General features: G+C 46.5%; 1 protein-coding gene across 1 annotated transcript; it reads right to left on the reverse strand.

Moving 5' to 3' along the window:
• Window positions 1-531: 531 nt before the first annotated feature.
• On the reverse strand, window positions 532-27,846 carry CCNK (cyclin K). Its single transcript, XM_026515325.4, has 11 exons — window positions 27,727-27,846; window positions 17,218-17,466; window positions 16,657-16,738; window positions 14,901-15,032; window positions 10,442-10,547; window positions 9,905-9,962; window positions 9,017-9,186; window positions 8,439-8,710; window positions 7,467-7,500; window positions 4,640-4,711; window positions 532-1,881 (listed from the first exon to the last, which is right to left on the reverse strand). Exons 2-11 carry the CDS (start codon window positions 17,412-17,414, stop codon window positions 1,262-1,264), a joined length of 1,743 nt encoding a protein of 580 aa, XP_026371110.2. The 5' UTR covers window positions 17,415-17,466; window positions 27,727-27,846; the 3' UTR covers window positions 532-1,261.
• Window positions 27,847-27,898: the final 52 nt, after the last annotated feature.

Raw genomic sequence — 27,898 nt, forward strand, 5'->3', positions numbered from 1 at the left:
AGGAGTAACAGAAGATTGTGATAGTGTCTACTTTGCGCTAGATAAATAAAGGCTCTTTGCAAGCCTCCGCGGTGGGTGCGCAGTGCTTGTTTCGGTGGGGGGTCACCGGGCAGAGGGCTACGGCCCCCAGGAGCACCTCAGACGTGGGGGTTCGGCCTGGTGCCCGAGAGCACGGACAGCTGCTCCGATGGTGCGAGTGGGAAGGGTGTCAAGGCTGAGCCCTTGTGGGTCCCAGGAGCCCGCGTTCTGCGCGGGTGCGTATGCCAGTGGCACGCTGGTTTGGAGCTCATTGGCTTCCTCCAAGGGGGGCCCATGCGGGCACAGGGTGTGGGGGGCTGGCCTGCGAGGACGGACCCACAGGGGTGCTGCCTTGGGAGACGTGGGGTCAGGTGTGGGGGTCCCGAGCCCAGCGTCCCTCCGCTGCCTGCCCCTCAGCCCCCAGGGCCGGGGAGAAGAGCTGCCTCTGGCCTTCCCATCCTGGGGCTGCCACTGGCCTGCGGCCCCACTGTCTGTGCAGAAGAAACAAAAGGGTCGTTTCAGAACGGGTTTTATTTGGATAACTGAAGGAGCCGCATCTGTAACCAAGATGGAATTCACAGTATGTTGTTACATTCACACTTAAAAAATATATCTCTATGTACAGGAATTTGCAAACTGATGTAAACATACATTACTTTCCCAGTACAATTCTCCCCTTCTCTCTGGAGGAAAAAACAAAGCCATCCAACAAGGCAACCCCTTCAAAATAAGTTTAATACAAAGGATGTAAATATCTCTGAAAGAAAAAAGTGGTTCGTCTGACCTACTGGGTGTTGGGAGGGAACGTCACGGAATGAAAGCGATGACAGTAGCTTGACTTCAGATGAACTGGACTATTTAAAATGGAGTTTCCAGGAAAAATAGGCACTGATTTCTAGAAGGAAATTCACTCCTTACTGAAGCTATTTCTTGAGCCAATATGGCTGGTTAACGTTTTCACGAGCACAAGTAACCCAGTGCAGGACTGTGACGCCACCAGCTGAGACCCAGCGCGCGGTCGGATGGAAACCGGCACTGCCCAGGCCACGCTGAAAGCCGCTGGCCCCACCCTCCAGATGTAGAGGACCACCCCAATTTCATCTTGGGTCCGGTCCGTTCCTTCCCATACTGCAACGGTCTAGCATTATATAAGGTACCCTGCTGCTTCCCCACTTAAACTACTCTTCAAGTTGATTAGAAAAACTTTTGTTAAAAAAACAAAGGGAAAAAAAAAGGCATCACGTTATCTCATCCAGGCTGCCCGCCCCAGCCCCCCAACTGGAGGCATGCCGGGTGGGGGGATGGGTGGGGGCACGGGTGGCTGTCCTCCTGGGGGGACAGCCGGAGGTGGGTAGCTAGCCGGTGGCAGGCCCAGGCCTGGAGGAGGGTGAGGGGGGACTGCATGGGTGGGGGGCAGGCGTGGGGGTGGGAAGTTGGGATTGTAGGTGGGGGGAGGAGGGGGATAGCCGGGAGTGGGGGGAGGAATGGCAGGTGGGGGGAAGGAGGCTGGGGGAGGGGGCACTGGTGGAGGAGGCGGGTTGGGGGGGTAGACGTGTGGGTGGTAGGGCAGATGAGCCGGCGGGCCGTAGGCTGGGGGCAGGGCACCATAGGAGGGGCCCTCGGTCTTCATCATGGACTGCAAGCTCTGGTAACCCTCTCCGGACATGTAGGAGCTGGTGGTAGACATCCCGGTCATGTAGCTGGAGGGCGGTGGTGGTGGCGGCCGGTGTGGCAGCGGCGGCGGCTGGTGCACGGGGGCTGGGTGGGCCGGAGGAGGAATCTGTACTTTGGGAAGGTCACCAGCGTCCACGGGACCCGGGGGCTCCGCCTCGCCTAAGGGAGCCGAGAGGGGAGGCTTCCGGTCTGCAGAGGAAAGACAAGTCACTGCCTGGTTCTGGAGTGGCTCCTGGGGCTGCTCCTGCAGGGACATGTCCACTGACGACCTCAGGGTGGGGAAGGCCACCCCGGAAGCCAGGAGCTCCACAGAGCAGTTCTCATGCCCCTCCCACCCCTCCCCCACTTTCTGGCCCCCATTATAGCACTGGCGTGGCTGCTGCTCTTCCCCCAGGGCCAACTTCACAGAGAACAGCGAGCAGCTGTCACCTTTGTGGCCAGTGCCTGATGCCATCACAAAAGACCCCCTCCCCCCACCATGGCCAGGTCTCCCTCGGTCCTCACCACACCGGCCAAGGCAGTGCCTGTGGTAAGCAGAGCCCCTCCTGCTAGTACAGATGGGGGTGGGGCCCTTCTGCCTGCCTGTCTCCGCCTCTGGAGACTGTCAGGCCAGGGCCACGTCACCTTACTGTCTGCAGCACTGGCAGCAAGTGCAAAGCCTGCGAGTTGGTCAAGTGAATGAGGCAACATTTAAAAACAATGAACAAGTCTGACATTCCCGATGTACCCGCTGAAGGAGCTAATCGGGCTCGAGGTTACTCAAAGTGCGATCAGTCCCCAGGGCGTACTTTCGGGGAGCACCGCTGAGCTTTCGGGTGCTTCCCTCCCGTGGTGCTCCCCAGCACAGCCCCCGAGGCTCCCTTCGTCCAGAGCCTCAGCTCACACATTTTTACCTGCGATTCCCCTCTGCATTCGTGGTCAGACACCCGGAGAATGACACCAGGGACACCCCACCAGGGGCGGCCAATCACTGAGAAAGTGTGTTCTTAGGATAATTCCTAAGGCAGCCCAGAAGTCAAAGGCAAATCGTAAGAGCCAAGATCTCTGGGTCCAGAGGACACAAAAAAGGGCCACGAAGGGGGTTTTGGGTCCCCCAGCACTTGGCCTCATGTGCTCCCTGGAGCTCTGAGCAGCCCCGACTGGGCAGCCACGGATGTGCCATGTGCCCAGGGCGGTGCCATGGCATCCGTGGTTCCCTTACTGCTCTCACCAAGCGAGCGAGAGCAGAAGTTCAGGTCATCTTTCACCAACAGCTGTGTCCCTGGGGCCCGGCCTGAACGAACAAGCAGGCCCACCCAAGGGAGAAGGTCAGACCCGCCATGGAGAAATCTATCTGGGCTCCAGGGCAGGGCCAAGGGCCTTTTGGTTCTGAAGCTGACTAGGGATCACAGTATGAACTTGAGACCTGTGGACAAAAGTGCCAACCGCCTGGAATTCCTCCTGTGTCACTCCATAGCCGGCTGCGTCCACTAACACACTCTTCCGTCTTTGAGACATCACTTCCTGTCACATCCAGCTTGCTGCCTCCCCAAGTCACCCCTTCATCTGTCTGTCCTCTGTAACCAAGCCTGGAACAAGGGGTCTCTCCAGCACCCGAGCTGCTCTCCTTATCCTCGCTTTGACACCTGCCACCACCAGCCACCCCCTGAGACATCCCTGGTGACCTAATTCCTGCCTCCTGCGCCTCATTAGGAACTGTGGTTCCCAAGCCACAGACTCCTGCTCCTGCTCTGAGCCTTCTTTCCCATCTGCCTCCCACTGGCCACAGGCCCCTAAGAAGCAGGCTGGGCCTTGCTGGAGTGAGCGCCGGTGGCCCGGCCCGCCGATCCCTCTGCTTCCACCTCCGCCTTCAGGAACAGCGGCTGCCAGGCTCCACTCTCCTCCCAGCGGCCCTTCCAGCAGCCCAGCCGGTGCCCGCCACCTGCCACTGGTGCCTTCCCCCTTCCTGCCTGCTGCCCGTGGTGGGGCTCCTGACACCATGCCCGCCCCCCCCCCCCCGCCCCGCAGGGTGCAGCTCTTTCCCTGCCCTGGGCTCCCCAGGCCACCACACCTCTTCTCAGCCGCCCCCAGGCAGAGGAGCTGGGGATCTGGGCTTGCTCGTGGAGGAGATGCTGCTACCTGAACACTCGAACGACCCGACGCAGGTGTCTTCTTAAGCTGGCTTCATACTGGATTGGGGACTGTAGCATTTGTCCCAAAGTAGAAAATGATGCCCCTATTTTCCCAAAGCTTCTAAAGTGCTACGACTAACCATACGCAGAAAGAAATACAGTGGGTGGTACCTTTGCTCAGGCACACGGTGCGCGAGCAACAGGACGGGGCAGGTCAGCCCAGCACCCCTCAGAACACACCCAACTCCTGCCCACCCCCGCTTCCTGCTCCATCTTCCAGAACGCTGCCCCAAGGGGAGAAAGCTGTCTCACAAGGCTTCTCCTCTGGGTTTACATGGTGCCAAGGAAACTTCCTGATTCCCTATGTGCCTTAGGGAGAACTCATCACGCTTTCATTTATTCTCCACTCGACTCTGAGCAACTGCTTACTCTTCCAAATGCACCCAGACGACATCCTCCACTAGGAAGCAGACGCAAGAGAGACGGGGGTCTAAGATCTACAGTGGTCCTGCTGGGTCAGTGTTCATAAACTGTCAGGGCTCTGTTTTCCTAAGACGGATTCTACATATATTTATCCTGCGTAGTTTGGCCTTTCTGCACATGAGAGGCCAGAAAATATCCAGATACACTTGGAATTTACAACATCCTCAAAAGATCTGGTTTGTGAAAGACAAACACACGCCATCTTCTGCAAGATCCTTGGTCATTATCTTCTTCTAAAATTTTGGCTACCAAGTCTCCCTTCTCTAGACTTGTCCCAGGCCTTCCCAAGTCTTCCCTTCAAAAAAGCAGAGTGAAAAGCCAGCCCTCCCATGCTGCTTTCAGCAGACGCTTACCTGGAGGTGGGTGGGCTGGAGGCAACGGAGGGTGAGTGGTCTCAATTTTGGGGATTTTAGGTGGAGGTGGTTCTAAAAAGGAAAAGGAGATTGAAAAATAACTCATACTTCTTCATGCGAATAAACATGTCACAGAGAAAAAAAAAGAAAAAGGAAAATGTACCATTCAGGAATTTCTCTAGAGAAAAAGAACCAATGTGACCAAGGCTTTAGGGAGCTTGAGGGAGGCCTCAGCAAAACCATGAGGTGCTAAACCTTTCACAAGAACCAAACGTCTAACAAACGCCATCCCCCCCACCCCAAATAAAACAGCCTGCTGTCTTCTCACAGCTGTTCCCACACTACCCGACCTCCTCGCCAACCGTCCTGGACAAGGCCTTCCGACAACATGAGAGAAGGAGAGGACCAGCCGAGCACCATCTCAGTTACGGGGCGGCGGCGGGGGGCGGGGGGGGGTGTCTACCGGGCCTAGGGGACTACAGCACAGTCAGGTCACCCAGCCTTGAGGGCTCACAGGACAAACCTCCACCTCCGTATTCTTCACTGGGCACACCTGAAATCTATTCTCTTCCTCACAACTACGTGCTCCCATAGGCAGGACGTTAATGACGTCAGGAGAGATCTAGAGGTGGAAGAGCCAGCATAAAAGCAGACAGAGGACCCCTGGGGGGAGCACACAGCCCACCCCTCAGGGTCCAGCATCCACAGCGACAATGCTAAGGAGCCAAGTCAGGCTACACCAAGCCCGGGATCTTGTGTTTACAAGGGCAGGGACTGTGAACACGCAATGGAAAAAGAACTCCCATCTCTGTGCTCGCTTGTATGTTTTGACCGTTTCTTCTGGAAACTCACTTTATTCTGGCTTGTACACTGTTCTCATTGGATTCTACTCCAGTGTCGCTGAGACTGTCCTGGTTTCCTCTGTCCCAAACAGGCCTAATTCAAAGTCCAGGGATATGTCTGTCTATATTCGCTTCCTGGGGGATCAAGTCCCCTCTCCTCTAGGTGGACGAACTGTCAATCTATGCCTCTAGCTGCTCTCTCCTAAAGCCGTAGACCTGACTTTCAAGCTCCACCCTAGACCCAGCAGCTCACAGGACTGTCCTCTGCTGTGACTGCTGTCACAGTCACCTCGGACATCCACCTGTGACACTGCCCCCCCAGCTGAGCTGAAGTAGTCTAGATCAGTGCTGCCCCCAAATAGAAGAGCCACACATGTGATTTTAAATTTTCTGGGAGTCACCTTAAAAAGAGGTGAATTAACTTAATATTTAATTTAACCTGATGTATAAAAATTTGTTCATAAATGTGATCACTTCAATGTATAATCAACACAAAAATTTATCAATGAGAGTTTTTACATTCTTTTTTCTTAGTAACGCTTAGAAATCTGATGGGTATTCTGCACTAAGGGTACACGATGACTTGGGCTGGCCACGCTCCCAGTGCCGGAACACCCCCGCGGCAGGTGGCATGCAGCACACGGTTTGGTCAGGTTCTACCTGCAGGCTGTGTCTGCAGCCTCCGTCTGTGGGCCCCGGGCCGCCACTCTGCCCTCACCACGTCTCACTCAGAGGCTTGTGAGCTCCTCCCCATTCCCAACCATCTGTCCTATAACTGCTGCCAGGAAACTTTTTCTAAAATGAACTCAGACTTTGCCATTCTGCTGCTCAAACACCTTCAGTGGCTCCCACTGCCTATGCAAAAATCCACATGCCTCCACATGGACTCTGGTTCCACTCACACTTTCAGTTCCATCAGATCTCCTCCCTTTCCCCTCTCCACATTCTAGTAAGACCTTCTCTCTCGCTGTTCTCAGCTGCATCCTTCCACCTACAGGCCCAACCCCTTAGCTCAGCTCCAGGTGCTCAAAGGCAAGTCCTCCTCCAGGGTCACCACTGGCTTGTTTCTGCCTCGTATGGATGTGCGGGTCTAGCATACCAGCTCAGCTCCGTTGTATACCCACATGGCAAGGAGCACAGCCCACTCTTGGGTCTCACACTTACTTTTTGCCCAGATGGAGCAGAAGAATAATTCACCTGTACTGAACTCATCATTTCCCCAAAGACCCTGAGAAAAATGTACTTTATTGTAACTTGAAGTTCTCACAGCGGTTTAATAAATCATTCACTGAGTTCCCACCCTAGAACTAACCAACAGAGACACAGAAATGAGTAAACACTGTTGTGCCTTCAAAGAGTTCAGCACATCACAGCCCATGACACAGGGACAAATACTTCTAAATGTCTGTTCTGTGATCTTCCACATTTTATGCACCCTTTCCATTTGTTTCCAATATAGAAACAAATTAACCAACTTTGGGCTCTATTAAAAACAAACAAACCAACCCCAAGCCCAAACCCAAGCAGTCCCTGAGAGAGGTCCGGCCCGCATAAGCAGCAGGGCTGGGGCACGCGGTGTTCTCTGGGCAACAGCATCACGTGTCTTTGCCATCCTGTCTGCCTGTCACTCTGCCACTTGGTGTTCAGGATGGGGACCCCCAGGCCCATTACTATCTACTGAGGTGGGCTGAACCGAACCTCTAGAAGCAATACTGCTGGAACCCTCCTCCTACGTTCGTGATCACATGTACATAGGCTACTCAGCACATTTCTGTTGCTGCTCATGCGTTTGATAACTTTTGTCAGAATACAATCTAAAAACACAGCCAGGGCACTTTTTCTGGCAGGCAGGGTAAAGTTTTCGATGGACTCTAAGGATAAATTTTAAGGGCAATCTAAATCTTGCTGAAATGTTAACTAAGAATTTTAAGTTTTGATAAACAGATATATGAAGCTAAAAAAGCCCCCTTAGAACAGGAAGTTACCTGCTGCTTTGTTCTCTTCTTTGGGAGAAACAACCTGTTACAAAAGATAATACACAAGTGTTAACCAAGGCCCGGGTTGTAGTGAGAAAAAACTGATTACGCAGGACCTAACAAAAATCGCAGCAACAGAACACAGCTCCAGGGGCGCCTGGGGGGCTCAGTTGTTAAGTGTCTGCCTTCGGCTCAGGGCGTGATCCCAGAGTCCTGGGATCGAGCCCCTGCATCAGGCTCTCTGCTCCGCTGGGAGCCTGCTTCTTCCTCTCCCACTCCCCCTGCTTGTGTTCCCTCTCTTGCTGGCTGTCTCTCTCTGTCAAATAAATAAATAAAATCTTAAAAAAAAAAACCCCCAAAAAAACCCCCAAAACACAGCCCCAAACAAAAACCAGTTCCAGCTTAGAGCTGCAGGGCAGACGGCCGCCTGAGAGACCACCCTCCACTTCCTTCCTCCTTCCCTTTCCCAGGTCCGACGGGACCACCGAGGATTTCAAAAGTGGCTTCCAAAGGACACTAGGTTTCAGGGCCTCTAACACGCTGGCCTAAATGCGATGAGCGGTTTGCTGACATGCGTTTATCCCCCGTGGTTTCCTCCACTGGCCGGGTTGTTGCTGTGGGGAGAAACTTTCACAAACACCCCGCCTCACTCAGAACACCAAACACAAAAGAGCCCGAGAAACTGGAGACACTGATGTTAGCAGGCAGCACGCAGATGCGACACCCTGCTGGTCAGCGGGACACGCGTGCACGCGCAGGCAGCGGCGGCTGGAGGAGGACGGAGCCCTCCCCGGCTCCCAGCTGCCCCCCTCCTGACTGCAGTAGTTCTCAGGCTCCCCGTAGATGTGCAGCCAGACAGCAAGGCCGGGGGTCCCCCTGCTCAGTGGCCCTCACGAGTCCTCAGAAGAGGGACCGTGCTCAGGTGCAGTGTTGCCCCCGCCCCGAGAGCCAGCCGCTCTTGGGGCTACCTGGCCCACTCACCACTGCTCGCTTTGCTGGGCGGGGAGGACTGGGCTGCGGGGACGGCTTCTTGGGCTGTGGGGCCTGCTGCGCCGGGGGCTGCGGGGTGGGCGGCTGTGCGTCCTTCTGCTGTGGCTGGGGTGGGTCGGAGCCTTGAGCAGGCTGGGGCGGTGGCACTTGTGGCACTTGTGGTGCAGACTGGAGAGGTGGGGGCTGCTGCAGCTGATGGGGCGTGTGATGAGGCATCTGTTGTTTTCCTTGTGAGTAAAGATCCAGGATTTGGTGGCAGATGTCTGAATGATGGACAATGATTACATTTGTCACAAATTAATCTGCCTGGGAAAAAATCAGCCCATTTCCCTTTCAGCTAGGATCCCCCTACAGGGACCGATGAGTGGGGAATCACATCTGCAATTCCCCCAAACTCTGCTGCACACGGCGTGGACAGAGCTGACGTTATGAGAGAACTGAATTAAAGGTGCTTCTGAAGAACGGCTTATATTTACTTTTGTGGGGAAATCCATTCTCGGGGCTTGAGGCTGACAGGGAAGAATCCCCTAAACATGGAACCCCCTCAGGAAAGCCCAGCATGCCAGTACCTTCCAGAACGTCCACAGGGACATCCTGCACAAACTGCTCCCACCATCTCCTATACATGGGTTTGGAGGTCCATTCTTGTATTTCAAATTTGCACAAACGTCCTGCGAGATACATCACTGCCACTGCTATGATTTCTGGTTCCCACTGCAGTGACAAGGTCGTGCAGAGACTAGTTCAACAAGAAAAAGGGGTGACGTGACTTGGAGCAAACAGCTATGTTACCCAATACATGGAGCGTAGATAGCACAACTTAATGTCGGTTTGTTTTTTCCTCTCTAATTGACCAAATACAGAATCAGAAATAAAAGCAGCAAGTTTTAAGTCTTCTAAAGGTACCAACATAAGTTACTTTAGTCATAATTACTATTTGTTCTTTAAAGAATCAGAATGCTAGCACATTAAAAAATTACTATGCCATGAAATACAAATAAACATAGCTTATGTTCTTCAAACTGCTGAAATCCTCGTCACTGAACCGTGTTTTCAAATGACAGCAGCTCCACACAGGCTGTCTGTCCCCACACAGCACCTCACTGGATCCCTGGCTCTAAGAACGGCAAGGCTCTAAAACCATTACAAGGAAGTCTATTTGTATAGAACCAAATGGGTCCTAAGTATTCAGTTCCCAAAATTCTCTGGCGTATTGTTTTGGACTATGTTTTAAAAACTGGGGATGACATTTTTGCTTCTTCTGTTGAGACACGGCAGGACACCCCCTGCGGTGAAGCCGACTTCCTGGACGCTGGCCCCAGCTCTGCCATTAGCTGGCCCTTCAAGCTGGGAGAGTCAGAGTCCTCGATACAAAATAGGGAGTCTGGATTCAATGACCCATGAAGTCCCTGCCTATTTTAAAAATTACAATTAGATCAACATTTGAACACACGTACCTGTCATTTACAAATGTCCATGCCATTTGAACCAACTTCTGAATTTTGTTTTTATCACCTAGAAATGGGAAGAAAAAGGTAAATTAGTAGTGATAATAACAATGAAAAAGCGCATAAAAAGCAGCATTTAGTTCAAGTCCACTGTGTGCTCAGGACCGTCCCAACACACAGCAAAGAGCTGCTGCCTGGGAACGGAGGACACACGGGTGGGTCCGAGTCCAATCTGTTCTCTTCCCACGTGACCTGCGATGAACCACCGTTTATGGGAAGCCTACTCCAAGGCAGATTTTATTAGGCTATTTAAAAAATTCTGACTCATTTTCCTGCCTCCTATCACTTGGCAACCGCATGGCAGAATCTGTCTATAGCTGACAGAAGCGGGTACCAACAGCTACGATACCGGGCTGTCTGGACGCCTGGCGTCCCGGGCATGCTCACACACCTGACTCTTCTGCTTTCCTCTTTTGAGAAGCGTGATCCGAGGGCCATCATTACAAAGACTCGACTTCACAATGGAAAGTTCGTTAACCCCCTTACCTTTGAGCTGTTTTGCGTATTTGAGGAGGAACTGGTACGGGTGCTCCACCTGTAAATCGAACTTTATGGTCTGGAGCAGGATTCGCTCCAGAACCATCACTTCTTCCTAAAATAAAACAGCAAGTGTTGGGATGGGATTTCAGTCACAGGTCGGAACACATTCAACAGTGAGCTTCCCCACTTCCTCTCTTCTAGCTCTATTTTAGCGACTCTTTTTCATTCCTTCTCTGCCCTGCCCGCCCAGGCTTTTACCTTGCTCAGAGACAAGGAGAAATTCAGAAAAGAACTAAAAGGAGGGAGACGAAACAATCGAAGTTGATTCTTTCAAAATGCTGGAAACATTCTTAGAAAGATTATTTTTAATTTTTAAAAAGATTTTACTTTTTTAAGTCATCTCTACACCTAGCATGGGGCTTAAACCCATGACCCCGAGATCAAGAGTCATAGGCTCCCCTGACTTGAGCCCGCCAGACACCCCAGAAATGTCATTTCTCTAAATACATGAACCCCCCCTTTACAAAACAGACCTTTGCTTTATAGAGAATTTAACTTAACTGCAGTTTCTTTCCAGACCTCCATCAAAACCCACAATCCTTCAGGGATTTCCACTGAAAACTTTAAGCAAATAAGCAATGATGACGATGCAGATTCACACAAACCAGACTCAGTACCTATCAGATTCGTACGAATGCACATGTGTCTTTACAGAATACGTCACTGTTTCCTCTTCTACCAAACCACACCCTGACCTGTCCACCTACATAAAATCTTTTCTGGTCACTGATCTGCTCGTCTCCTTCTGTCCAAGGATCAAAGGGATGTAATGTCTGGAAGGGAGAGTGCAATCATTACTCCTCTTTCCTTGTGTTTCCATGTCTCCGCCTTGCCTAATTTTTAAGTATAATTTCCATTTTCTTGTTTTCCAGAGGACAGTTTTTCTTCAGTCTTAAAGACTTAGCTCTCACCTGGGCTTTGGTGGAGGCTGTGGGGCAGCACCCAAGGGTCTAAGCGGGGTGGAGGCATTTGGTCCTTCCAGGTGTCGCGAGAACGATGCCTGACTGACATAGGAAAGGAGCTTCCCATACAGCACGGGTGGGACACAGGCACTGAAATCACTCGCTCTGGAAATGTCCGACAGTGGCGGCCACTACTTTGCCTCCAATAATGAACTTCATTTTTTTATTTTTAGAGAGATAAAGAGTGTGCGTGCACGAGCTGGGGGTGGGGGGCAGAGAGAGAGACTGACTCTTAAGCGGGATCCACGCTCAGCGACGAGCCGATGCAGGGCTCGATATCACAACCCAGAGATCATGACCTGAGCTGAAATCAAGAGTCGGATGACTGACTGAGCCTCCCAGGCGCCCCTCCAAAAATGAACTTCTTGATGGCTTGTCCTTGGGCACAAAATGGGTGCAACTGGTGTAGTGAACAGGCTGCACGTGGCCATGTTGCTTTTTGGCACAACACTGTTCCTTCTTTTGTTGGTCACCTTGACAGCAATGACTCATGGGAGTTCCCATACGTCATTTTAATATTTTACTTAGCAACAGTCCAGAAGAAAAGGAAGCTATCAATGTTCTGATTGGGAACTCACTGAGTCCTAGGACAATTTAGGGAAAATGGAGATTTTTAACTTTGAATCTTCTTATCAAACATTTATTTATTGGAATTTTTTCATTCCTTCAGTGGTTTTAAGTTCCTTCCCCCACCTCCCATGGTTTCCACAGTTTCTTACAAGGCTTCATTCTGGACATTTTATTTTACTGTTGCTGTTGTAAATGGAATCTCCCCTTTCACTGTGCTCGGGAACTAGTTAACATCCATGAACAAGTACTTCTTAAACCTGTCCTCTGTGCAGCCTGACTGCACCTAGCACTTACTGACAAGGTGCACAGCAGTCAAGGTGGTCTGTGCTGGAAGAACAACCAGACAATGACTTGTCTACACCACAGAAGACAGGGCTTGGTAGAGGCCCGAAATCCCATCACCAACAGGTGCACAAGTCCATTAACTCCAGAAAGAGAAGACGCGCCAGGAACGGGCTTTTACGTTGAGGTCTGGCCTTACTTCACAGAACACAGACAATTCTCTCAGGATCAGTTATTCCAGGCAGCATGGCAGGACTGAGGCTCTCCCACCCTAGCACTGCAAGCATTCTCTCGGGAAAGCTTTCTACCATCTCAGAAACTTCCCCACAATATAAAACATCCTGCTAACACTGGTGTGTTTTTGCCTGGTTTTGTCACTACCTGTTTCCCAGAAGTCTCACCATTCCTTCTAAATTTAGAAACAGTCTTTCACCAAGTGCACCTACAGGTTTGGAGGCTGTGGCCCATTTGGTATCACAGGATAGCCCGAGGCCTGGCCTCCCTTTGTGTTCCAAATACTCAAGTAATGGGGTAATGACAGGTCTGTGCGCAAGTGCTGATCCTCAGGGAATCTTCCCTCAGTCCCATAACACTTGTCTGGGGGACTTGTCCAGGTTCCCAGGTTGAATGACCTCATTGCACCTTTCAATAGTCTTTTTATAGCATTCCCCACAACTCACAATCCGATAGTTATAGGATTATTTGACTAAAGTCCATCCCAACCCCACTATAAAATGCACGAGAATGGCAAAGGCCACGTCGGTTCTGCCGCCGGTTTAGGTCTAGTGCCTCACACAGTGGCTGGGTACGTATCTATTGAACACACAAGAAATTAATATAATGGGGAGAAACCACACAGTTAAAGCAAAGCCAATTAAGGCAAAAAGTCCCACATGATTCACCATCTTTTTTCCCCTAACTGCTTACAATGCCTCCCCCAAATAACTGCCCTGCTTGCTCCCCTCTCGGGCAAAGGAAATGCCCTCCACAGTGACTTCACTGCTCCCAGGTCCAGGGCACTTTCCTGCGGCCCTTGTACTCCAGATCATTTCTGGGGAGACTGCACATGAGAAAAGAGGGGCAAGTTTCAAAGCCCCTTTGCCCACTTGGAACAGGCCGGACCCTGCTGTAAACGTCTGAAGAGCATGGGCATTCCCCTCTTCCTACCATCTGGGGCACTGGACATGCAGATCCTGTATCTCACTGTGCCCGACCAGGTCTTGGTCCCCCGATCTGAAGGTACAGTGAGTGGGTAAAGGCTGGAGGTAAAAGAGGACATCCCCAAAGGCACCTAGGATAACACACACCAGTGTGCTGCACACGCCCACAATACATTCCTACAACTGTCTCCTACTGTGTGAGAGTCAGACACCCACAGGTATCCGATGGTTACATTAACTCCATTAAATTGCATTTTGATCACCGTTAGCATGAATTCCTAACAGACTCGCATATTCATAAACAGGTGAACAGATTCATAAATCAGTTCAAGCAAAAGAATTACCCATATTGATAATACTTATAAAATTATTAGTATTCATCGCAGCTACAACATACGCCAAAGCACTCGGAGCCTCTGTTACCTCCTTGAAGCAAGGAGAACGAACACACCTAGCACACACATACGAACACTGCCTGGCAGACACAGGTGTCTACTGCGGCGGGCAGCAGCGGCGAGGGAGGAAAAGCAAGACTGGACACGACCGAACTTCCTTGCCCTGGTTAGCTCTACCCTACCGGTGCTTTTGAGTCTGTCGTTCATGCAACAAGCAGCTGTTGAGTGCCTACTCCGCCCAGCCTCTGTCAGAGGCACCAGGCAAAACAGACATGGTCTTCGCTCTCACAGATCTTAGAGCTGAGAAGAGGAGAGTTCTTTGTGTGATTATTTGATGAAAATCTATCTACCAGCTGCGATCAGTGTTGTGAAGCATATGCACAGGTGCCGTGAGGGTTACATGGTAGACCCTGGTAAGAGTCGGGGGTGGAGGAAAGCTGCCCCTTGGCTCTGAGAGTGGCCTTTTTAGACCTAATAAAAGCATGTGTACAACTATTTTAGTACCATTTCCTGACACGGTCAGGGATTGTGGGGAAGGGACAGGATGGATGGTATGTCCAACAGCAATGTCTGGGTGTCTGAAAATAGCAGCAAATGTTAATACTTGTCAATACTCTCAGGAAGCAAAAAGACACACAGCATAAGCAGACACAAGTGCATGTCCGTCTATCATCTGTACTTTCTGCCTGCCCAGAAGCTGGCTGGAGACGGGGCTGTGCCATCACTACTGAACCGAAGAAACCGACAGCTTCTGGGTCTAGCAGTGCTAATGGTGACAAGAGGATTTCTGCTCATACCCATTGTGCTATGGCCCCTGAATGTACTCAAAACAAGGGAGGTGTGTACATCAGCAAGTGCTACCTCCATGTAGGCCACATTATCTTCCTTCCTCTCTGACGAAGCAAGCATGAGTACCTTCTGCATAGGGCTCTCTCTCAGCTCTAGGGACTGGCAGATCCAGGGGCCACACGAGGAACTTTATCACAATGCTACCAAGAGGAATCAAGATTTGAAGGCAGGAAGTTAAGATTCTTACCTTTGGGTCATCTCCAAACTGGCCAAATTGTACGTCATTCAATAAACTACGAGCTGTTTTGATGATATCTTTACATTTTTTGGGCGTTTCTTCTACTTTCCCAGCCAGAAAGAGACAACAAGCTCCCGTCACCTAAAAGGGAGACAAAAGCTCTTGAGATACTGTTAACAAAACTCATGGAGAAACAGAAGCAAGGATTTTTGGCCTTCCCAATTTGGCTTCATAAATTATTTTAAATACAATTTTCTAAAGAAAACATGATGTGAACAAAGTAGATGCCAGAAAGAAAAAGAATCATAGGAACAAACTTTCTTTTTACATTGCAGTCTTAAAGATAATGGTACCCTGAATAGTGAGTTTTGCTGCAGAAAAAGAGCACCATTAAATGCTTGTCCTGTGGAATCCATCTTGACACCACTGCCCACACTTTCTCTCCCTGCTCCAGCTGCCTGGATTCACATGCAGTCCCTATATCACCAGCCTTCTCACTGCTTGGCTTTTGGCTGTTCTCTGCCTGCGCCAGCCTCCCTAGTGTGCCCCTCTGTCCATGGGACCCGAGCGCAGTGCGTGTCAGACGCTGTGTTGGGGCAGCAAGCTGATTCTGCTACGGGTTCCTTCCTCTAGAACTTCACAAACTACTAGTGTTGGAAGACATGTGTACAAAACTCAGTAAAATCTTAAGAGGAAGGATCCCCAACAGATGAATTTCCTGGTAAGACTTCTGTCATCTTCCTCACCAAACCCTTCAATAACTTCACAGTCTACCTACTAATGTCAGATTTCCCTGGTCTGGCTTTTTTTTTTTTTTTAAAGATTTTATTTATTTGACAGAGAGAGACACAGCAAGAGAGGGTACACAAGCAGAGGGAGAGGGAAAAGCAGGCTTCCTGCTGAGCAGGGAGCCTGACGCGGAGCTCGATCCCAGGACCCTGTCCTGGGATCATGACCTGAGCCGAAGGCAGACGCTTAATGACTGAGCCACCCAGGCGCCCCTCCCTGGTCTGGCTTTCAATGCTATGGGCCGATCCAGCTTACCTTTCTACTATTCCCTTCCTGCCAAACGGACCCCTGGCTGGGCTGACATCGAATAGCACGCTTCCTGGTGTCTCTGCTCATGCCAGCTTCTGTTGGACTAACTCCTCTGTCCCATTTCAACATGTCTAAGCCCTACTTACAGTCAAGGCTTAACTGCTGGCAACTCCTTGCTGGAATGTTCCCTGATCCCCCTACGACGTAATTAATCTCTCTTTTGAATGCTCCAGGCTTCCTTCCTTACCCCTCCTATGGCTTCACTACTGACCATGTGTTCTGTACATGTCATACCATCTATCCTGGCTACTTGAGGCAGGTTCCCTGTCTGACTCTCCCAAAGAGTATACGACATATGGCATGTTTAAGGAGTAACTGAAGAATGAGTGATATGGCATAAAGAACTTCTCTTTCATCTTGGCCTTTTTTGGGGGTCTCAATTACAAGCCCAAATTTATCTTGTGAAAGGTTAAGAAGGAAGTAAATTCCACACAGAATGCAATATGATTATGGTCCACAGTAGCCTAAATAAAAAAAAAAAAAAGATTTAAATATAGTTCAATGGAAAAAACAAAAAATTCAAACCTGATTGCTTATAGCTACCATGTATTATACAAAAATAAATACTTTCTGGAAAACAGAATAAAAAGAGACTACAACCAGTCCACTAAACCATGTGAAAATAATAACATGTGATAGAGAATTATAATAAAAATCAAACACTTACATATCTTGGGAATTGCTTGAAGGAATGAAACATATAGAAGCGATGAAAATAAATTATTCCAGTTGCCAGGGTATCATAGTGTCTGTTGTTCTGGTTAAGGACTTTACCAAGAATTTTTATAGGTTATGTTCTTAGTTAAACGTGGAAACATAAAGACAAACAATAACAACAAAATCAGTGTTAAAGTAAACACTATCAGTGGCCAAGCAGGCAGATGGGGATCTCAGGGTGTCAGAACCCTGACTCAGCAATTAGCAAGTTGAAGTTTACACTTACAACAAGGCAGGGTCTCACCTTCCTCCAGGTACACTTCAGCCATGGTCACTGTGCCTGGTGGCCACTCGCTCAATGGCTAACTCTACACATTTAAATGATGAATAGGAAACAGAAAACCCCCGAAGAGCCAAGTAAATGAGAAATAACATTTAAATAAAAATATTTAAGAGCTGTTTCAGTACAGAGACAGTACTATATACTTTCTCTACAGTATCTAATTTAATCCTTGGTAGTGGTGATTGTGGGGAGCCTATCTAAAACAGATTCCAGGGAGACTTAGGATACAGTCCCAAGCGTGTGCCCACATCGAAGATGAACCGAGCCCCCTCTCGGCGGTACCGGGCCTCAGTGGCTGGATCGAGTCCTTCCAGCTGCGAGGGTGTATGAGCCAAGTCTTTCTTATCCCAGTACCAACATGGTTTTGTGTGGTCCAGGTTTGCTGAGGTTACTGAAGGGCTTGAATTTTCTTTATTCTCCTTCATTTATTGAAGTAGACTTGTTCTTTCCAAAAGATTTTCTGAAAATGTTAGAATCCTAAGAGAAAGAGAAGCAGCAGCAAAGTTGGAAAGGAACTTCCATATTAAACAATCCTGACCATTATAAACAGTCTACAGTCACAGATTATACTTGATTTTGGATCAAAATTTCCCAGAGAGGCAACACTACTGAATGACTGATAAAAGCCCAGGTTCACCTCATAGCTAATTTAACACCTAAGTGACCCACAGGATAATAAATTCCAAATTGCACGGTAGCTTGAAAAGAACAGCATTTCCATCTCACGTTCCTTTCTGCCTTTCTTCAGTAGATTCAATCCCCTCACGCGGGTCTAGGTTCCGTTCTTCAGTAAAACCCAGGCCTGTCCAAACCCCCTAAAAAGACTTATGCTTTAAAAGTATCAATCTCTTTCATTCACCACCCAATCAAAATTTTGCTTTTTTGGTTTACTTCATTTCACTTGAAAAGCCACCAGATCAGATGATTTCACATCTGCATGAGTCACTGAACTGAGCAGTATAAATCAGGTATGGGTGTAGGGATTTTGAGGAGCAGGTGGAGGGAGGTGGTCCACAAAGGAAGAAAGGAGTTCCTTTAATATGTTCTAGCTTTCTCATCCTCTTTTTTACTTTCAGAATAATCAGATTTTCTAAAAGTGTCATGTTGGAGTGCCTGGGTGGCTCAGTTGGTTAAGTGTCCAACTCTTGCTTTCATCTCAGGTCATGATCTTCCGTCATGAGATCGAGCCCCGCGTCAGGCTCCATGCTCAGCGGGGATTCTGCTTGAGATTCTCTCTCTCTTTCTGCCCCTCACCCTGCCAATGGATAAATCTTTAAAAAAAAACAAAAACAAAAGCATCATGTTGAGAAAAGAGAATAAAAAACAAGCACTCTCATCAAGAGGCCACTGGAATATATAAACTGTAAATGTGATCAGAGAACAGCAATTTTCAAACACATCAGCAAAAGGATTTTAAAGCGGCATCTAGAACCAGGTTGGTCTGCTTAGCAAGAAAATAGCAGTTCACTAGCTAGGGTCTGGGCCAGAGGCATCAGTTAATCTGAAGCCAAACCTCTTCTGTGTGCCACCCCATTTCTGGTGGGAAAAGTGACGTGGCAGGGCTGAGTGCATCCCTCCTCTTCCTCATACCTGGGAACCCTAAAAATCTGATCTCTCCTCCAAAAGGAAGAAATTAAGTATCAGGAGGAAAGCAATCTTCTTCTACTAATTTGTACTTGTGTGTGTGGCAGAGCTTGGCAATGACTGGGGGTTGGCGGAGATCAGTGACCTAAAGCCTAGGCAAATACGGAAAGTGCACAGCAGACGCTCAGTAAACGCGAAGAGTTCATAGGCAGATGTCATACTGAGATACATTTCTCAACTCTCAGTCGGCAGAGAATCTAAAAGCGTGACTATATATTCTGCTGGCAAGGCCAGGGAGAAGCAGGCGATCTGATACAGTGCTGGTGGGAATACAAAATGGAACAACTCTCACAGAGGGGAATTTGGCAATATTTAACAAAACTGCATATGCATTTGCTCTTTTACTTAGTAATCCCACTTTGAAGAATCCACTCTGAAAATACCATTGCAAGTATGAAACAACGTACGCACAAGATTATTCACGAAAATGTCATTTACAATAGCAAAAACTGTAAACAACCCAAATGTCCCTCAACAGGGCACTGGTTGAATAAAATATATTAACATTAACACTAGCGGTGTACCATGCAGGTATAAAAAAAGACTGAAAAAGACCTTTCTTTAAGTACTGGTAAGAAGACATTTCCAGGATCAAGTAGATACAAGATAGTGTACATAGTACGTTAGTATATATGTAAGAAAAGAAGAGAAATGGGAATAGACATCTCTATTTTTTTTGGTAACTAGTTTAAAAAAAAGGTTACCAATAGGGAACAGGGAAGAACAGAATGGAAAAGACAGGGATGGGAGCAATACTTCTCTGGGTATACCTTTTTACACAGCTTTCACTTTTTAAGAAATCTTTTATTTGAAAATAAGTATAGATTTACAGAAGAGTTGTAAAGACAGGAGAGAATTCTTCACTCTGCTTCCTCCAACGTCAACATCTTACGCAGTCACAGTACATTTACCAAAACTAAGACATTAATTTTGGTACATTATCAACTACAGCCTTGACTCAAATTTTGAGTTTTTCCAAAAATCCTTTTCTGTTCTGGGATCTAATCCAGGATGCCACACTGCATTTAGAAGCCATATTTCCTTAGTATCTTCTAGTAACAGTTTCTCAGTCTTTCCTGGTTTTTCATGAGCTCGCCAGTTCTGAAAAGTACCTAGGCTGACTGCAATGTCTCTGGTTTAAGTGTGTCTGATGTTTCCCATGACCAGACTGGAGTTCTGGGGAAGACTGCCACAGAGCTGAAGTGCCCTTCACCTCACCTCGCATCAGATACCAGAACGACTTCCTACTGCTGATGAACCATGAGCGCTTGGTGAAGACGGGGTTGTGCCCAGTTTCTCACTGAAAGTCACTATCTTCTCCTTGCCATTTTCTATTCCTTACAGATGAATTACAAGGTCTAGCCCACTCTCGAGGGCAGGGAATTAGGCTACATCTCTTGGGAGGAGGGGTATCAAAGAATGTGGGGACATAGGTTATCATTACCGCAGTAATTAGTAAGCATTTCAGAGAAAATATTTTGCAAAGCAAAATACTAAGCAAATCACCTGTTTTTCTTAAAGTTTTGCCTATTAATTTTAGCATTCATTGGAGGATCTTGCCAGCAACAATTATTGTGGTGTTCCAATGGTGACTTTCTATTTCCCTCCTTCAACATTATTTGGATTTCTTTTTTAAGAAAGATCTGTTCCTTCGCCCTCGTTTATTTATTCAATCATTTATTTATATTAGTACGGATTCATTAGCATCTGTTTTACTCTTTGAGTTATAATCCAATACTATCGTCGTTTATCTTGCTGCCCAAACTATTCCAGCTACAGCCACTGGAAGCAGCTCTTTCAGGTTGGCTAAGGAGTCCTTCTGCAACTCTGACTTCCAAATCATGTAATATTTAACACATGCATGAACTTAACTAGAAAGAAAAAAGCAAATCCTAAAATTCAAAATAAACCCAGTGTATAGCAAACAGGAAACATAACCACCAGAAAATCATTATTAAGTAATTCCTGATCTTGTTCCATCCTGAGTGAGATATATTCTAAGGACTAAAGAACTACAAAAAAATCTTAAACTTCTCCAGTAATGCTTTGTTAGCACTGGCATTAATACTGTTAACAATTTGTGTGTGTGTGTGTGTGTGTATTGTAGAATAAATCAAAGACATAGAAATGTTAATGTCGTTAGGAATCAAGATTTTCAGTTCAAAGGAAACATATGCACAAGATCAAAGGTTAAGGAAAACCCATAATGTTAAGTTTTAATTGAAAATATCAAAATAAATCATGGTTAAAATATATATACATATATATCCTAGCTCTGTCCACCGGAAGTATCTAGAAGCAATGACACTTCCGTAGTCAGGAATACATCAGGGCCCACATCTTAGTTACCCTCTAAAAGGAACCATGTCTCTGTTCTCCTTTCCAGTCCAGCGTAGGGGTCTTGCCTGGGATGTGCTCAGACTAATGGACGCTTATAAAAAGACACTGGAGCCAGTGTCAGCTCTCACTGGACAAATTCAGAGAATCTGAATATTAAAAAAAAAAAATGACAAGGACTGACTCTAAAAGATTCACGTGTCTACTCTGCCAACACTGGTATTAATTATTGTGGAAAAAAGTACCTTAACAAAAACAATCAAGCCTGGCGTCACTAATAGGGTGAAAACCTGCTATTCTGTGGCCTCCTGATATGAGGCAATATGAAATAAACACTAACCACCAGTGGAGGATTCTTACCTCCAGAAAGCTTAAGCTAAATCCAACCAAGTTAGTGTGGTTAAACCTAACTTCTGGTTTACAGTAAATACTGGGAGTAGAAGAACAAGTTAAATGGCACAAGGAAACTATTAAGTCACATCCAGAAATGTGACGTTCTACCAGATGACTGACCTGGTCGCTTCAAAAAAGTCAATGTCATGAAAAAGCAAGAAGACGGGAGGAACTGTCCTAGATTTGAAAAGACTACAGAAGCATAATGTTCAAACTAATGTGTGAATCTTGACTGGATCCTTGTTTTTTAAAGAAAAAAAGCTATAAAAGAAATTTTGAACAAGTAGAGAAATTTTAATATGGACTGTATATCAGAGGCTATCAGGAACTGTTAATTTTCTTAGGGGTAACAATGATATTGTGATTATATACGAAAATGACTTCTCAGGCTGAATGCAGTATTTAGGGGTAAAGTATCATGTCTGCAATTTACTTTCAAATGATTCAGCTAAAACACAGGCTCACATAGTAAAGGTGGTAAAACATTACCAGGTGTCCAGTCTAGACCACAAGTAAACAAGTAGTCCCTGTACTCTTCTTTCACTTCATAAAAAGTGGGAGAGACTCAGGTTAAGACTGCTACCAGACCAGGTCTTCCTTATCCCCTCTGGATCAGACACTCTCAGCAGCCAAAGAATGCTTGCTTACGATTTTATAAATTCAGACAATGTGTAATTTGCATTATAGCATACAGAAAGAAAATGTTAAGTGTATGGTTTACCACTTTTCACAAAGTGAACACACTTGTATGAAGACCATCCCGCTGAGAAGCAAAATATTACCAACATCCGGGGCATTCTCCTCACAACTCTTCTACTCATGATCCCCCCAAAGATAGCCACTATTTTGACCTCTATTCCCAGCAACTAGTCTTACAGGTTTCTGAAGGGCTGTGGAAAGAAAGAGTATCACTCTATCACAACTGCTTTCTTTTGCTCAACATTATGCTTGTCGGGTTTAACCTTGTTGTTGCATAAAGCACTATTCATTCATTCATTCATTCATTCTGGTTTTCAGGGGCGAATTTGTCCTCCAGGGACATTTGTCAATGTCTGGAGACAGTTCTGGTTGTCATACTAGGGAGCTGCTGCTGGCATCTAGTGGGTAGAGGCCAGGAATGTTGCCGAACATTCTACAAGGCACAGAACAACCCTCCAAAAGGAATTAACTGACCCAAAATATCAACAGTATTGAAACTGAGAAACTCCGTTGTACAGTATTCCATTCTATGAATAAAACACAATTTAGCTATCCATTCTACTGTGAATGAACATTTGAGATATTTCTTGTTTTTCATTACTACTAATAATAACAAACATTCATGTACATTCTTGTGGAGCAGAAAGCAACTGGCCAATTGGCTTGAGGGAATCCATAACTCAAACTATCTGTAACTTATTCATGGTACACTAGTTGGGAATAACTACTTTAAGACATATTAACCCAACAGTTCTGCACGTAATTATTCATTCAAATGTTTACTGAGTATTTACTATTAGCAAGGCCTCAATGACACAGCAGGAAATGAGAGGCACGGTCTTTGCCCTACTACACAAGTTTATGTTGTAGTGGTAGAGACAAAGAGGAAGAAAGATATTATTACTTGCCAGGGAGTGGCAAGTGCCATGAAAAAAAATAAGGCATGGTAAGGGGAGAGAGGGAAGTAGAGGCTGTTTGGAGATTTGGGGAGGAAGACCAGTTAGGAGACTACAGCAGCTGTTCAAGAAATGATGAGGGCTTGTCCCCACGAGATGATGAATAGAAGAGGAAGCACCACAACTGGCTGTAAGGCAAAAAAAAAAAAAAAAAAAAAAAAAAAAAAAAAAGCGGCAAGAGATGATTTCAAGTTTGTTTGCCTGACGGAAAGAGTAATACTAAAAAGAAAAATAGGAAAAGAGAGAATTTTGATAGGGGGACGTGGGGCAGGGAGAAGAATTTTGTTTCCAAAAATATTAGGTGTGAAGAACCTATAAGACATTTGCGTGGAAATATCCATCAGACAGATAAACAGGACTGCTGAAATCTGGAAAGAACACATCTATTTGGGATTCACCTATACAGAACTGACAACTAAAGTCATGGTGACAGGTGGAGGGCTGGAGAGTGAAAACAGATGGGGTCTGGAGACAGAACTTGAGAAAGGAGAAGAATCACCAAAGGAAAGAAAGGGAAGGAATGGCCAAAGAGGTGGGAAATTTGCAACTGCCACTGCAAGAGAAACCAAGGGATACTGGCTGTAAGCCAGATGTGGCAGTCAACAGTGACAAATGCGAAAGAAATGTTAAAGAACAGAGAATTAAGGAAAGGTTACTCTGGTGATTAGTTCTTAGAGACAGTGAAAGTCCACTGCAGGAATGGCTGCACAACTCTGTACTAAAGACCACTGACCTGCACACTATTTCAAACGGGTGATTTGTATGGTACGTATGTACGGAACCATCTCAATAAAGCAGACACATACACATGCGCAAATAGCAGAATCTTTGCAGAAGTGCAGTGGGGCAGAAGGAAGACTACAAGGGGCAAGGAATGAATAGGCTATGAAACAGGTTATTCTTGTTTATTCAGCATAAAGGAGAAGGAAGGATGTCTGAAGCAAGAAGGGAAAGAGCCACTAGAGGCTGAATAAGCCGCTGAGGGGTTCACTGGCCAAGGGATCATAAAAAAGCACAGTTAAAAGAGTTAACCTCAGGAAGGAAGCTCTTTCTCTGCGACAGAGGGAAGGAAAAGTTTGCGGAAGATATTGGGAAAAACTTATTTAAGGGGGAGGAAATAAATCATAAAACTCCACTGGGAAGTAGAGTGTCAAGACACCCGCTGAGACGACAGGAGCAGAATGAGGACAAGTATTAGGACCCAGTGCAAGAGATACACGAATGGAAGACAATTCCAGTCCCCAGTGGGTAAGCCACGAACAGATTCAAGCTTGTTCTGCCTTGCTGTCAGTGGCCAAACCCCATGCTAATGATCCAGCATAGGTGCCTTTAGACTCTGGGGCCAAACCAACAATACATGAGAGGAAGTGAAAATAAATGTACACAAAGAGAATAAAAACAGTCCTCTAAACATCCAAGCCCCTGAAAAAAGTTCTTACATCAGTTCTATAACCCTACTCCCTGTTACTCTTTAATTATTTTTTCACAAGACCCTAAAAGTTATAGATTTTCTCATTAGTAGCTCATGATTACGTGAAAATGACAGAGAGGTTTATGAGCACCATGAAGTAAAAATCTCTCAGTAAACAAGCAGCATGTCAAAGCATTTTAGCAACACCTTTCAGGAATGTGCTTTGAATATATCATTTTACATGATGAAAGAATAAATGCATTTTCAAATTTAGAATTATGGACGCTTACAAGTTGAAAACAACAGTAAGGTCACTACTCAATTTTCTGACCTAGTACAGAAATTCTCTCTAAATAACAGTAATATCTGGTCACTCACTAACCTTCATCTGGCCACTTTCATTAGTGGGACGTTAATGGTTTACCAGGCAGCCTATGGCATTGCTGAGTATCAAGAACTCGTGTTCACCTTAATTCTTGCATTAATCTTATTGATTTTTCTACCTTTCAACAACACTCTGAAGCTCCTACCTTGCTCTCTAAGCCTTGAAAATGCCTTTGCCTTATCTGATTGCTTTTCGAATACATGAAGAGAATTTTTCCATTCCCTTCTCTTCTCCAGGGTAAATAAATATCTCTATTTTCTCAACATGGTTTTTAGTGTTTCAAGATAACCCCTAAACATTAGCAAACAAAATGGAAAACAGCACTTTTTATACGATCTTCATAGCAAATGGGGGAAGGGGGATTACTAATATTCAGCACCATGTCCATTGTGTGCCCATTGGGACACAGTATGCCTGCAAGCTATACTTTCTTATCCTCATAATTTATCGCAGAGAAAACAGAACTGAAGAGACATGAAACAACTTGCCTAATTCATAAAGGTCGTAAATGGCAGAGCCACAGTTTGTCATTAGATGAAGATACTGCTTTCCCTCAATCTGGGGAAGATTCTATACTTCACTTCCATATATGGAACATTACGTCCCAGAATCCTTTTTTTCAAGTCAGGTCTTCCTTATCTTAAATACGCATAATGGAGTTTTTGTAAATTCAACATCGCAAATGTACATCTTGTTAGTTTTGGCCTATTGTTTCAATCTTTACGAGTTCTTTATAGCTACGGGTTTTGAGTGTTTTGATTAATCTGAGAAGCATGCCTCGTATATTTAAAGTTGGTAATAAGAAAGCGCTAACCAGAGTAAGGGCAAGACCAGAGCCCTGTAGCTCATCTCTAAAGACCTCTCTTCAAGCTGACATCAATCCATTAATCAACGTTTTGGGTTCGGTAATTGGAATGGCTATAAATCCATCCAAACAGACCCTACCCAGTGTACAGTTATCTCTTGTGTCTACCAGGATAGGAAGAGAGATTACATTCAGCATTCTAAGGAGACATGAATGGATTCATGTCTAACAATCCCTTATTCACCACCAGGGTATAGCAAACGTCTGAGGAAAGTAATTAGATGCACGTCACCTGGTTTTCTTTAGTTAAAACTCTGCCGGTTTGAGGGAATCAGCTCTCCTCTCCCAAGTATTCACAAACTTTTTTGCTCTCCCAACAAGATTCTAAAGTACTTTATGAACAAGTTCTAGCATCCAAGAGCCATCCTTCTAACGGCCCTCTGCAAACACTGAGACATTTACCAGACTCCAGCCTTCTATCATTAACTGTGCTTTTTGGATTCCTCAAAACCTATGAAGAACAATTTTACAACTTTAGCTGCAAGTACTCTGGGATATCATTTATCTGACCCTAAAAATACGAACTGGATTTAACCCGGTTTAATATTCTTTGTAATCTCCTCAATTACCTTGAACCTAACTCCTTTTGGTTGTTTGTCCTTACCCAGTTTTTAGAGAAAGCAAACAAAACATTTTTCTTCCTCAGCAAACTCCATGCTTTTGAACACAATCCCCTGAACTAAAGTAAAGTAGTTCATTTAGTAGGCCAAAACTATGACCAGTTTTTTCTTTATGACATTCAATTCAGAAGTGGCATTTAAGGACTTCATTAGCAACTAGAATGTTTCTTTACTGCTTGTTGGTGCAAACTACATTTTCAAAATGTAACAAATTTTAAGTATGTTTTATGCAAGAATCAACTAAAAAATCAACTAATATGTCTGAATAATGCATCACAATATAATCAAAATGAGACAACCCCCCCTTAAAATTAGTTATCAATAGTTGTCACTCTGAAGAAAATAAAATAATCCTGGGTAAAGCTTACATTTATAGTCAAGATTATTTAAAGGCAAAATCCTGAGGACACTAACAATCTTAACCAAAATGTCTATCAATACCACCACTACTACCATAATTCAGCAATCCAGAAAGTTTATTATACCTCACGCAGTGTTCTAGGTGCTGAGGATACAAAGCTCCTCATGGAGTTTTCATTCTAGCAACATCATGCATATAAATCTTTAGTGAGCGCCTACAATTGAAAGGCACTCTGCCAGACATCTCTAAAGAGCGATTTAGAGCGAGACACAGAAGCATTATCAAGCTTACCTTAAAAACACAGAAGACCACCACTCTCAAGGAATTACTCTTAGAAGTCGTGCCTAACCTCGGATGATTTAGCGAAAGCTCGGTTTAACTGGCAATCCAGATTTAGCGAGCTTTATCGACCATGCTTTGTGCTGGTAATAGTCTAAGACCTTCTAGCAAGCTCTAGACTTACGCCTCAACTTGCTGAAGAACAATTACTTTAGTAACAAACCAAACCCAGGAGAGGACCGGTTAAGGACCACGTCTCGCCAAGAACGAATCTAATCGCGGAAGTGCCTTTTCCTTATTCCCAGTCCCACCCTGTTACACGGTTCTTCAGACTCCAAAGTCGGAGTACTCCAAATGTGGAATAATTTCCGAAAACCCAGGCCTGCCCATGATAGGGACAGGCACGCTGCGAAATAACTGGGAAGATGTGGGTAGTCTTCAGTTGTGCGGCTCAGAATAAGCGCGCGCGTTAAAGACCCCGGCTCCTTCTCCCTACCGCCTAGAAAGTCGCCGAACCCTAGCCGCTCCTCACTCCGAGGGTCGCTGCCTGTTTTCACGGTCCGCGCCGGCCTCCCTGCCTCGCGCCTGTGCCTTAGACCCTCTGCCGAAGCCCGTCCCGCAGCCCCGCAGTCGCCCGCTAACTTCGATTTGCACCGGGGATAGCGGAGCGAGGCGGAATCCGGGAAGAGAGACTCCACCAGTGGGTGGAGGCAAGAGGTCATACCCTACTCCGACCTCCACGTAAGCGGAGGTGAGCGGCGCTGCCCGCAGTCCTTCGATCACTCACCCCTCGCCTCAGGCAAGCCCCTTAGCGACGTCTCTCCTCGCCGACCGTGGCCATCTTGGACGTGGAATGTCGGGGAAACTACGTCATCGCGCTGCGTCCGCGACGGAAAACAAGCGACCGGGCGCAGCCCCGCCCCGCCGCCCCCAACGGTTCGTCTCGGCTTCCTCCCCAG

Source organism: Ursus arctos, unplaced genomic scaffold (genome assembly GCF_023065955.2).
Source record: "Ursus arctos isolate Adak ecotype North America unplaced genomic scaffold, UrsArc2.0 scaffold_25, whole genome shotgun sequence".
Lineage (NCBI taxonomy): Eukaryota > Metazoa > Chordata > Mammalia > Carnivora > Ursidae > Ursus > Ursus arctos.

What these genes read in the sequence shown, in the direction of transcription:
- CCNK (XM_026515325.4), bottom strand. Translation starts at nt 17,414, where the DNA reads ATGAAGGAGAATAAAGAAAATTCAAGCCCTTCAGTAACCTCAGCAAAC. An exon ending in GTGGGCACACGCTTGGGACT is followed by an intron (nt 16,739 to 17,217) that starts GTATCCTAAGTC and finishes CCAGAACAACAG; the next exon opens with ACACTATGATACCCTGGCAA. An exon ending in TCCAGCCCACCCACCTCCAG is followed by an intron (nt 1,882 to 4,639) that starts GTAAGCGTCTGC and finishes TTTCCTCTGCAG; the next exon opens with ACCGGAAGCCTCCCCTCTCG.